General features: G+C 34.1%; 1 protein-coding gene across 3 annotated transcripts; it reads right to left on the reverse strand.

The window, feature by feature from the left end:
- Positions 1 to 6,753: 6,753 nt before the first annotated feature.
- LOC103500131 (transcription elongation factor SPT4 homolog 2) lies at positions 6,754 to 12,872 on the reverse strand. Of its 3 annotated transcripts, none has more exons than XM_008463340.3 (6): positions 12,616 to 12,864; positions 12,393 to 12,516; positions 12,170 to 12,261; positions 11,643 to 11,698; positions 10,924 to 10,985; positions 6,754 to 6,937 (listed from the first exon to the last, which is right to left on the reverse strand). In XM_008463340.3, the coding sequence occupies exons 2-6, from the start codon at positions 12,480 to 12,482 to the stop codon at positions 6,887 to 6,889; spliced, it is 351 nt and encodes a 116-aa protein (XP_008461562.1). In that variant the 5' UTR covers positions 12,483 to 12,516; positions 12,616 to 12,864; the 3' UTR covers positions 6,754 to 6,886. The 3 variants fall into 3 exon arrangements, with proteins under 3 accessions (XP_008461562.1, XP_008461563.1, XP_008461561.1); XM_008463341.3 differs by having other exon boundaries at positions 12,393 to 12,519; positions 12,616 to 12,814; XM_008463339.3 differs by having other exon boundaries at positions 12,393 to 12,872.
- Between the last annotated feature and the right edge of the window lie 619 nt (positions 12,873 to 13,491).

The following is a 13,491-nucleotide window of genomic DNA, read 5'->3' on the forward strand; positions in this document are numbered from 1 at the left end:
TATCGGACATGTAAGCCTAAATAATTTAAACCATAATTATAAATTTGTGAAGCACCTGACAAAATGTAAACATTATGCTAAGAAAATTAATTACTGCTTCTTAATAGTTAGGTACAACTACAAGAAGCTACAATTCTACAAATACATCAATGGGAGGTATATGAATGGATGCATTGAAGGAAAAGTTGTCAAAATGATTGAAAGAAAATGTAAATGCACCATCATTTAATCCTCACTTGAGTTAAGCATAAAGGAACATGACCACTGAACTTGTGTTTCTTTTATATTTAGTTGTTTTGGAATTAAAAATATTGATTTTTTTATTGATACACCCGAAAAATCATGTAGCTTATATTTTATTTCTTCACCTGATCACTAAATGTTTTTTTTAGATGTAGTTGTTTTGGATTTGAAAATACTAATTCATTTTTTTTTCTTTTCTAAATTTCATTGATACTCTCGAAATCATGTTAGTTGGTATTTTATCAAGCAAATGAACATCCAATTATAGACGTCAAACCAATATTGATAGAAATTATAGTTTAACTAATGTTATTCAGTCAAATAAACATGTTTTGGTTTAAAAGTTTTTCTAAATACAATTAATGCAAATATTTTTAAATTTTATTTTTTTTCCACCATTATATGAATTAATTGTACTAAACTAATTATATATATAATGCTAATTTTTAGAATAAGTTAATTTGAATTTAATAAGAAATATTGAGGAAAAAAATTAGTGAGTTCTTACTAAAATAAAAAGTATGAAGAAGAGAAGATTGATAAAGTAATCTAGATTTAAACAACCGTTATTTATTAAAATTACACAAAGTAAACACACAAAACATTATCACTATTATTGCAAATATATAAGGAAATAAAATCCCAAGTAAATATATAACCAACCTAATAAAATTCATAAGAAAACAAATTTCATAAGTACTTGTCACATACAATTATTCATAAATATTCCAAATGAAAAACATTAGCTGAAAGTGTAAAAAATTAAATACTCAAGCTCAACGAGGTATGGTCGATAGCAAAAGAAACATCATCATAGGAGGAATTAGACAGAAAAGACAATAATCATATCTTTATCTTCGACAATAATTATAACATTAGTATTGTTGCAACCATCAAGATACAATGTAAATCGTGAAATTAAAGATTCAGAAGAGGGAAAATTTTAGATTGAATTAAACAAATAAGCTGGTTGAAAGATTTATTTAAAGGGACATGCACTTCAATCAAATTGAAGCTATGGTAACAGTTGTTTTCATCCCATCTATGATTGAGCAACTCTTAAACGTAGAGGGGATGAAAAAAATATTGGCTATGAGTTAAAAATTCAAATTCAAAAATAAATTAAAATCTAATACGAAAACTAATTCTAATTTCCAAATTATTAAAGGTTGAGATTCTGCCAATAAAAAATAATAATAAGGTTATTTTGAAATTAAAAAGAAAACAAATAAAGTTATTAAAATCTTCAACCAAATTGTTAAATCCCAAAATATTAGGAAGATGTTATGTGTTTTTTCAACTGTCTCGAAGCGTAAGCTATTACATTTCCTTCTTGCAGACCTTGTCTTGAAGCATCACAATAGACGATAAATTCCTTTCTTGTAATAGGAAGTCAAGATGGATGTCGTGACCAACCTCTTCTTTAGCTCTTGGAAGCTTTGCTCGCACTTTTTTGACCAAACTAACTTAGCATTCTTCCTAGTCAATGATGACAAAGATAATGCTAACCTAGAGAAATTTTCAACAAACCGTCTGTAGTATCCTGCCAAGCCAAGGAAACTATGTACTTTGGTCACACTGGTCAGACTTTCCCAACTAACAACTGCCTCTGTCTTTTGCGGATCCACACTAACCCCTCCTGCTATGATCACGTGTCTAAGGAATAGTACTTAATCTAGCCAAAACTCGCACTTACTAAACTTAGCATAAAGCTGCTCATCACGTAGTGTCTATAACACGATCCTTAAATGCTCTTCATGAGCTTTCTTGTCCACAGAATAGACCAAAATGTCATCTATGAATACTATCACAAATTGGTCCAAATACGGATGAAAAATCTTATTCATGAGATCCATGAATAGTGCTGGCACATTTGTCAGACCGAATGGTATCACTAGAAACTCATAATGCTCATACCTTATTCTGAAGGTTGTCTTCAAAATATTTGATTCCTTAACCTTTAACAGGTGATATCCAGACCTTAAGTTAATCTTGAAGAACATCGTTGCACCTCTTAACTAGTCAAACAAATCATTCATATGTGGTAAAGGGTATTTATTACGTCTTATGACCTTATTCAGTTATTAGTAGTATATGCACAATCTAAGCGTGTCGTCCTTCTTCTTGACAAACAAATTGAAGCTCCTGAGATGATATACTAAGGTCTAATGTATTTTTTATCAACCAACTCTTAAAGTTGTTCTTTCAACTCACTTAGCTCCCTGAAAGCCATCTTGTAAAGTGCTTATGAGATGAGTATTGTATGAGATTTATGAGAATGTGTTTGATGAATACTAAGTTTTGAAAGTATTTGAGCAAAGAAGTTATTTAAGCAAAGTTAGATTTTAGACTTTCATTGTATTTGTGATGTAAACTTCATGGCCGACAAGCCTAAAGCTTTATTTATAAATACAATGCCTTTCTACTTCCATTCTCCCATTTCATTATCTCTTATATTCATTTATATCTAAACAAGTAGGGGTAAATAATGTAAGGAATAGTTCATGATAAAGAATCTAGATGTCTGCATTATTTATCTTATTTAGTCAAAAGCAGCCATCAATGCCCTGTCTTATTCGAGAGAAAAGATAAAGTGTTAACTATTGTCACTTGACGCATGATTATCAGAATTTAGCTAAAGGTGGCAAAATAGTTGCAACAATGCAATCCTATAGTCAAACTTATCCTTAACGTACATATCAGAACTGCGAGAGTATGCAGCAAAAGCACCAATAGGTTGCTCGCCTTACTATATGATAGGTTGCATGTAATAAATTCAAAAAGATTAGATACAAATCATCTCTTAACTTTAAGTATTCAAATCCGAAAAGGTGAACAAGTATGGCAAAGACACCGAGAGATTGCTCACCTTAAATATGAAATTAACAAATACTTTCTATCGTCCCAATGCATTAATTACCCTTGCTTTACACTTAATTAGCTAAACTTTCTTGCATATCATCACCTATTATACGAGTTCACATTTCCTCGCACTCCATCGCCATCTCTATCTTGGTGCTTCATCGCACTTAGTGTAAATATATAGGGTAAATCATATTGTGCATATCAATTTATACTATATAGATACCACATGATTTTGGGATGCATGATTAACCGAATAGGATCGTTAATTCCCCGTGTCCCTAACTTAACTAGGAAACCTCTCTTCACTTACACGTTGGACAAGAGAGAGAAAAATTGTACTCAAAACAATGAATCACTACAGTTAGCAACGCGTAGGTAGGATTATGTCCCTTTTATTGCATAACCCTAGCCTAGTCGCCGACTCTAGTCGCATACTTAGAGCCTATCTAGAATATATTCATGAATTGATATAGAAATAAACCAGCACTGTACAGAATAATCTCAATGCATTCAGCAAACGTCATCAATTCCATAATGCACAACGCATCTTCCAATGTTAGATCACAAAGCAAGCAAAGGGTATCTTACACCAGGTCACAAAGCAAATGTAAGACATTTTCATCATATAGAGCACTAAAATATTTCATAAAGCATAAATCATAATCCATTTTCGGAACATATCCATTTATAAATCCAATGGCAATATTATATTAAATAAACATCAATACTCAAGAGTTCAAATATGAGTCAAAAATCATTTGGATTTTTCAGACATTTTAAAACCACACATAGTCAAGATAAGATTTCCATTTGGCCTAAGCATTTGGTCAAACTCCTTGTCAATCTCAAACACATGGTAGCTTTGAAAAGCCTTCTCAATGCCTCGTAAAATCTCTAACTCTTACTTAGCTAAGAATTTTTGATTAAGCTCTAAAACTTGCCCGAAAGTCCCCTATTTATACACTTCTTTAGTGAGAATTTCAATGTCAGAATGATTACCTCTGCCCATCGATAAGTTTTGACAAGTCATGTTTTACCACGTAGCTCTGATCGTCTAAATTCTTATCATCAGTGGACGATTGGGCTAGAACACCAACTTCCTAAGCACCACCCTTCCGATGTAAGAATGACATCAAATACTTCTTTGCTAAGAAACCTCCAGTGGCCAACTTCCCAGAACATATAGGAACTTCCTCAACGCTTGATTGAAACGCATCCACATCAAATCACAAGAAACACTTCCAATCGACAACTCTTTATCGACTATCGTTTTATCGCGTGGCTTAGGACGCGATCAGGGCCCCACAGTATAGCACAACTATAATACTCTAGCATAATTGGTAGTCTAATGTACATCATGAGTTGTACACGTCCAAATATAGCGTATGATGTAAGCATAACTAAGTCGTTTTACAAGCAATCCAAGTCAAGATCACCGGAAAGCTATTTTGAGAATTCTAGGATACTTAAAGCACACTAAAAACTATGGCTTACACTATACTCGATATCTTCACTCGAAGGTTATAATGATGCTAATTGGATATCAAGTACTAAAGACTTCAAATCTACAAGTGTTTACATTTTCATTTTTGGGGTGGGGTTATGTCTTGTAAATTTTCCAAATAAACATGTATAGCACGATCCACAGTGGAATTTGAATTTATAGCTTCCGATAAGTTTGGGGAAGAAGTAGAATGACTTCAAAAAATTCTGGAAGATATTTCCAACTAGTCTAAGCAAGTGTTTCCAATATATATACATAATGATAGCCAAACGGCAATTGGAAGGACACAAAATATTATGTAAAATGGTAAGTCTTGACATATATGACAGAGACATAATACAATCAGACAACTATTCTCTAGTGGACTTATAACAATTGACTTTTTTAGATCAAAAGATAATATTGCATATCAACTTACTAAAGACCTTACTAGAGAGTTGGTTAAAGTTCATAAAAAATGGGATTAAAACTTATAATATAAAATTAGTCGGAGTGACAACCCATCCTAGTTGACTAGAGATCCTAAGATCTAGGTTTATTGGGCAGAACGATCTTTAGATAACATAATGAGCATTGCGTTGAAATTTGACCCTTTATCCATTCTAAAGATGATGAGACTGTGCTAGTATGGTTATAGGGTAAGCACTATACTTTTAATGATTTCTATAAGTGGTTGGATAATTATCAATAAAAAGAGCATATACGAGTGTTCTTTACGGGAATCACATATATGAATGTGAATGGGTCTCTTCTATGAGAATTTTAAGGTGAATTATCTAAACACTCATGAGACTAGGTGGTATTCAAAGCCAAAATGAACACTTACGAAAACAAACTTTGCTCTAATGGAAACTTGTGTGATATCTAGTGTCTTAGCTTACTCTAAAAACGGTTAACATATCAAGACATCAAGTCCATTGATTAACCAAGTAAACTCAATGCTCACTAAGGAAAGTTCAAAGTTTTTACTACTTATCTTTATCCTTATGTTGGATATCTATTGGAATATACCAAACGTTTTCTTCCTTCTTTTATCTTAATTTGTCAACTTACCATATATAAGGGAATTGTTGGAATAAACATACATTATGTTCCCTCATAAATGGTTGCATCATTTCATGAATAACTAAACTGAAGAAAAGACACAACTATTCGAATGACTACATACTGGTATTAAATAAGTTATTTTTTCAATTGTTCTTTACATATTTTTTTCTTGATCTTTGGCCTTCTAAAAAGCTCTCTCCATTTTAAAAATATTGAAGTTCAGTATATCTACAAAGTTTCATTCATAAAGTTTCATTCATTAATCTTTTGGATGTTGTACTCCTTCTAGAAGAAATATAGTCTATTCTATTCTGAAAAATAATTACTTTTGAAACTCAGACACTAGGATGATTAAATTTGTCTTTAAGAAGACAACGTGAAATTGTTCAACATAGATCTTGAATGTATGTGTTTTTCTGCTTTAACATGGTATTGCTTTTATAATAATTCCTACTTTCTACATGCTTTTAAACCTTCTTCCAAGTCTTGGCACTTGTTTTCAATTGTAGCATAATAGATTAGGCCACCTTTCCCTTTCTACTACTCAAAATGTATTGAATTCATGTAAGCTTTCATATACTTTGAACAAGAATGATCACTTGTGTCAAGCTTGCGCCTTAGAAAAATCTCTCACCTTCCTTTTACTGATTCAACAAATCCGATAAAAACAAACACCATGAGGCACTAAACCCCTTTCAAAGACTGCTCCTCCTCCCTCCAAAAGTTCTATTGATTCTATCATTCTACACTCCCCATAATGTACAATAAGCCTACCACAAGCCCTTTCCCATATCGTGTATAGGAATAGCAAGAGTATGGTATAACACTGTACTCCAGTAATAAGATGTTCTTTTTTTCCCTTTATTAACTCAACTGATTTTGAGAAAATATATTGACTTTTCTTCACAATAGCCATCCATAGTTCAATCGAACTCTTTCTCGTATGCCAACCTTTTTTCTCCTTAACCAACCGACAGCAATAAACTAACAGTTTTTGGTTAACTCTGTGTTCCAAATGCTTCAAACCGGGATTATGTATTTAATAGGCAAAAAAGATACGCAAGGGGAAGCAAATAAAAATGTAGAGTGCAAGGTGTTAGCAACTATACCTTCTGTTCATTTTAATCAAAGAACAACACACTCTAAATGCTAGTTCAATTAAGAATACTAGTACATGAACAAGGTGGAATTCTTTGTAATCAGAAGAAACTAGAGATTAACATAAGGTTAAACACGTTTTGGTGGTGCATATTGCACGCGCTCCTCTTCACATAAATTCTGCAAAAAACAATAGCGTTACATAAGAACTCTAACTTTACAAAGTTATGTTGAAGTACTCAGACAGCAATGGTAAAATGATGGAAAAATGAAACATTAAGATACTCAATACAAAACTAAAAATTTCATCTTCAGGCACTAATAGTTAGATATCGAAGACTATTAATTAACTTAGAAAAATTCCTCCCAGCTCTACAGGATATGGGACTTGTCAAGCTACTCTGCACTACCACTTTGTTGTACCCAGTTAGATTATCAATGGTTTTGGATATTAACAAAACCGATGAAATCCAAAAACATGCAACCATCTCATTTGAGATATATAGCTTGAGTGAAGAGCCCATTCTTTCAGCAATCTGTAAGGTATCCCTTACTAATATTTGTATTAATATCAAAGAGTTGCCCAGAGGCTACAATTCCTTAGAGCGTCAGAGCTTAATCTCCCTTGCTTTTTGGTCCGGAGGACTCAGAAAATTCCACTAAAAGCCTCAGACGCTAGGATCAAAGAAGATTTCAAAGACGAAGTCGCACGTAGGTAGGAGTCGTTTTCTCCCGTCCGGAGGACTGATTAATGCTCAAGACTACTGGTTTACTTACCAAAAGCTTACCCTAGACAATAATATCCTATTCTATATATAGACTGCCCACTCCTCACTCCCATACAGCCCCAGTGGTCCCTACCATAACCAACTCTCACTCTCTCATGTTACCCTTTTTACCCGTTCTGCAATATTTCAATAGAATTGGGGCCCTAACATAATCATCTCAATAGAGTTGTCTAATCAGAGAAAAAACGGTTGTTGGGTGCAAATAGGAAACATAAACAAGCACTCTGATGGTCTTTCAAAAGTACAAAAGGTATGAGCCCTTCATTGTGCATATCACAAAAATTTATGAGAAGAAGGGATTACACCATCAATTGAAGTGCAAAGGAGACTTATCAACCAAAAAGCGAAAGAGGTTCGGGGTGAAGTTTTGAAATGAAAGGGTCTAGTACATGTGGTAATAAAGAAAGGAAGAAAAACAGTGGTAGAGAACGAGAACAATGAGTTGATCCTCGCAAGAATAGTCATTGATTGGAGAAGCTGCATAAATTACAAGTAGTTAGACAAGGCAACCCTTGCCCTCTATTGACCAAACGTTAGATTGATTGGCACAACATAAACACTAATGTCTTCTGGATGGTTACTCAAGATATCACTTTTTTTTTTTTTTTTCCTTTCTTTCTTTCATATATATATATATTTTTGTTTGAAAAGGAAACAAAATTTTATTGATAAAATGGAAAGACACTAATGCTCCAAAATACACAACACCCAACCAGAAGACAAAAATAGAATACAAGTCAAATAAGACGAAAAACCTTTAACTAAGAAGCACAAAAAGGACTTAGAGAGAGAGCCCTCATAAGACTCTAAGAGACAAATTGAACCAAAACATGCCAGGCCAAACAAAAACGTCAAACCAAAAAACTCACAAGATTGCACAATTCTGAAAGAAGTCCTTATGAGAGGGAAACGAGACCTCAAGGCAAAAAGGGTCGTAGAAACTCAAGGTGAACACTATTAAACTATAACTCCTGGAGATCTAGAAGGAAATGTTGCAGTTGAAGACCACAAGCCTTAACTAAAAAATTTAACTTGTCAGGAACATATGGAGAGAACATTAGTGATGCTGCAGCAAAAAGGTTTTGAACTAAATGATCCAATGTCTTCATTTGCAAAAATAAGATTACAGCTTTCTGCAACTATATCCTTTGATAGTAAATCCTGTTGCACTATTTGTCCATAGGAAATTCACTTCCTCACTCCTCATGCTTACAATTGATTCCTCACCATCATCAAAAGAAGATAAAATTTCTTTAGGAGAGAGGGGATTGGATACCCCTTTAATAAACATCTTGTCCGGGAAGAGGGATAAAAGATTGCTTAAAGAACTTGTCAGGATCCAAAGACTGATGTTGTTGTGAAGCCAACAAATGAAGAAACCAAAGATAAATAAAAGATTTTTCTAAAGCATCGGAATTTCTTTCTTGCAATCAAGAACACTGAGAATTTCTTTCTTTTGAGAATAATGCAGAAGGAAAGCTTTCATGAACCTCGACTTCACCCTGTTTGAATGCAGGGTAGGTTGAAGAGGTGATGAAATGTTTAGTTTCATCTGGAGGCTCTTCTTGTGGAGAAAAATCATCTATGGGAAGAAAAGGAGTACCTATATCATGACCATAGTCATCTGAGTCATTCAAAGTAAGGAGCAGATGATGCTCTAGGAGAACTTTTGGACAATCCTCTACTTTATTCAACTTACCATCATTTGACACAATAAAAGCTACATCTTCCATTGACTTTTTTATCCTCTTTAAATCAATTGAATTAGAGAAGTCTTTATAAGATAAATCGCCATGTAAGTAACATTTGTAATCAAGGTAAGTCGACTGTTCTCTCGTGAATTACTCTCAAGCCCTATTTCACTCACCACAATGTTGCCCACCTTTCTCATTCCCCTAGCCGTTAATTACAACAAAATTCCAGAAAAACTTCCCAAACTAATTACCAATATACTTTTATAATAATCTAATCACATTCCTATCAATATCATCAATTAGAATTAATTCCAGAGAAGACCCCGTCCACATCCGATATGGTACTTCTGCATTTAGAAGAATGCCCTACACTATGCATCCATCACATTCACAAAGGTGCACAATGGTGATCTCTTCCCAGATGGTTAAAAGATACGGAATTATCTAAGAATAAATTCTCAGTATTTGAAGTTTATTCTTTTAACGGGACATGAAAAATGTCAACAACAAGAAATATCTCTAGAAAAGATGAAATGTTCTTGCAGGACATTCTGAAGTGAAATTATTCAATGGGTTTGGAATGAATTTCATAGGGCCTTTCATCCTCAAGCAACAATAAATACATTTTGCTATTGATCACATGTCAACATGGGTCATGGGTAAAGGCAATACTCCTACAAATGAAGGCAAGGTAATCTTTGCGCTCTCTTGGCTAAATGTAGGGTAAGACATAGAATAACCCTAGCCTTTCACTCTCAACCAAATGGACAAATAGACTTTTGCAACAAAGAGCAAGGGTATACTTCAGAAGACAATGGACCATTCACTCAAAGATTGGACAAAGAAATTGAATGGTGCATTGTAGGCATGTAGGACCGCATCCAAAACTCTCCACATGGGATCTCCCTTTACACGTAGTTTTTGGCAAAACATGCCACCTTCTAGTAGAGTTGGAAGGTAGGGCATATGAGAACGAAATGAGTTTGTAACTAGTTGACAAGAAAAGATTGTAACAGTTGAACAAGATCAATAACTTATGAAATGATGCTATGAGAATGCTTGAATTTATAAGGAGGAAAGAACCAAGGCATCGCAAAACAAGTACATTTGAAGAAAAACTTTGTTCGGGTCAATGGGTGTTGCTCAACAATTCATGCCTCAAATTATTATGACCATGAAAATTGAAATCTAGGAGGTTGGGTCCTTTTATAGTAGTCTAACTTTCCCATGGACCAGTTGAAGTGAAAAATCTTTGTTTTAGTTTTTCTTTGTGAGAAACTGTGTATCACCAAAATAAATAAAAGTACAAGGGTAACTGAATCCTCTCCAATTTTAAAACTAAGCCAATCCAACCCAACTGCACTGTTTTAAATGGAAAGACTAAGGGTTGTTCCCAACCCAAGGAACTAGATGTCCTCCAATTCCACATGCACCAATTTCCCAAACCTGATGTTTAGTTTTTGAAGTTACAGGCAAGAGAAGCCGCTGAATTTATTGATAGTTTAAAACAACAAAAAGAATAAAAAACAAAAACAGAAAACAAAGAGAGAGAGAGAGAGAATTAAATTAGAATAGTAAATCAATGAAAAATCCCTGATGGCTTTGGTACAAGATGAACACAGAATAATGAAACATGTAAACATGTCATGATGAAATTTATGCTACGAAATGATTGGTCGCAAACCTGCAAATCCTCGGGGAGAGCCTCTGAGACTGCAAGAGTGTAACAACCTGGAACGAATCTTCCTACAAGATTGGAAGGAAATATAAATTCTGAAAATCAAATGCCAAATGCTACTATAGAGCTAACAAATTATACACAAAGCTAAAAGATTACAAGCAAGAAATTTAATGAATTATTAAAATTAGGTGAAAAGAAAGGTAGATAAAACAACAAAGTTCAAAGAAGAGGAAAAAAAGAAGCAGAAATGCTGGTTTCATAAAGGTCATTGCTCCAAGTTGCCAACCTTTTCATCAAGTATACAAATAAGTGAACTAACAATAGCGCATGCAATACATTATTCACTGACAAAATTTGGGATATTGGTCAGTTTTTAGGCGTTCAGCACCACAAAGCGGTTTCTTACAATTATAATTCAAAGGATGTCAGAAAGTGCACAGTTCCAAGCTTAAAATGAACAACTGTTCATGGTATAATATTAGGCTTGGAATATGGACCAATTTCTATATTGAAAAATGAAAATAACATCCTTTCCTTTGTTCTATGTACGGATGTTCTTGAAAGTTGAAACGTGGCCAACAGAAGTTAAAAAGTCAGAGAGGAAGACATTATCTGCTACTACTCAGGTTAGTCAATTCTTAGACAAAAACTAATTGTGGGGGGGGGGGGGGGGGGGGGGGGGAGGGTGAGAAAGAGCCTCATATGGTAATAATTAGCTTTACCAATTCGCAGCCATCTAGCAGCCCAACTTCTGGCAGGATCCATGACTGAAATTATCCTGCAAGATATGCAAAAAGGGCAGAACAGCATGATCATAAGCTGAATATTAATTCTTTTAATATTGATCGAACCTTTTAAGGTTTCATGTAGAAATTTGGTAGATTTCCATTGAAACAACTGAAATTATATGTCATGCCCAACCTCCTACGTATTAAATCACTGATTGACCTGATACCTTAAATTGATGGATGAAAGTAAATTTAGTATTGTATCATCCAACACTCCCCTCACTCATGGGTTGAAACAGCCAAATAGGTTGAAGATTAAAGTAAAAATGAATATTAATTGAAGAGTAAATAAGATTGCATGAGTTTAAAAACAAGTTCTCCTAAACCACATGCTCTAATACCATATTAAATCACCAAAAGTTTAAACTAACACTATCCAACGCAAAATGGGAGCGTTAATTCCAGAAGAAGATGACAAACATGTAAAACAAAAAGGGAATAAAGAAATAGAAAATTCAAACCCATTAAAATTAGGGGTTGTGCATTCTACAACACGCTCATGGTCTTCGTCCATCTTGAAAAAGGGGCAATTCTCACAGCCTGATTCTCGAAACTGTAGGCATGACCAATACTCAATATAACAAATAATTCGAGAAGTTCAAAGATCTTAAACATTTAGATACTGAATGCAAGCATTGATAAGAACAATCAAAGATTCTTGAAAAAAGGAGACTGCAAGCTCACCTGATCGTAAGTTTTGACAAGACGACAACGAAGACAAGCTCGGAGCTCATGCCCGAAGCTGGTAGGAATTTGAGCAGGTGCGCTTGCCATTACTTCCGATCCCTCCCAGATAGTTTCCAATCACCTACTGGAACCTTCTGCTGATTACTCCAACTATATTGTCGGTGAGATTCCCCCACTTTAGAGGGGGAGAGAGAGAAGTTTTAATAAACGAAGAAGTTACTTGGATGTATGGACGGCGGTGGCGGAGGCAAGGCAGCGGGTTGAGGGAAGAAATGTCCGGCGGGCGGCGTCACGGGGCCTGAGCACAATAGGGAACGAATAATCGTACCGACCGCGAGGGGAAGGAGGAGAAAATGAAATTTAACCAAAACAGTGTAAAATTATCGCTCTAATCCAAAATGCATCATCTTCCTCGACTCCTAGTAATAATTAATTTCATACCACACAAACTTATTGTTCACAAAATTGACCAAACCAAAACGGACAATATCACAAATGTCCTCGATATACATTTAATACATATAAGCTTAGGATACATATTTGATAGACTTAGTATCTCTTGATACATTTGATACTCTTTAATATATTTGATATACATTTGATAATTCTTGATATCCTTTGGACCTTGATACACTTGATGCATCATGATACTCTTTGTTAGACTCGATATTCTTTGAAACACCTTGATACACCTAATACTCCTTGTTACATTTGATTCTTCTTAATACACTACATACCCTATAGATCTTGATATACTTAAAGGCTTTTATGATAAGTTTGATACACTTGATGTACTACTAATATGTAATAACCCAACTCCTTATAACTAAGCTGAGATCATTACTTTAAATTAAATAACCATTTTTAGGTTGAAGAAAAAAGAGAAAAAACTAAATCTTTAATAAATAATTCAAACACATGTTCATAAATCATGACGAGGCAAAAACAAGAAAAATAGTAGGTAACATAATCCTAGTTCGGGCTCTATCTAAATTTTAAAGAAAATAACATGAAATAATTAACAAGTTCAAATAAAATACTAAAAGTCAAATATTGAAAATATAAAGAAGGCGGAAGCAAAAACGAAATCCATATA

This window comes from Cucumis melo, chromosome 6 (assembly GCF_025177605.1).
Source record: "Cucumis melo cultivar AY chromosome 6, USDA_Cmelo_AY_1.0, whole genome shotgun sequence".
Taxonomy (NCBI): Eukaryota; Viridiplantae; Streptophyta; class Magnoliopsida; order Cucurbitales; family Cucurbitaceae; genus Cucumis; species Cucumis melo.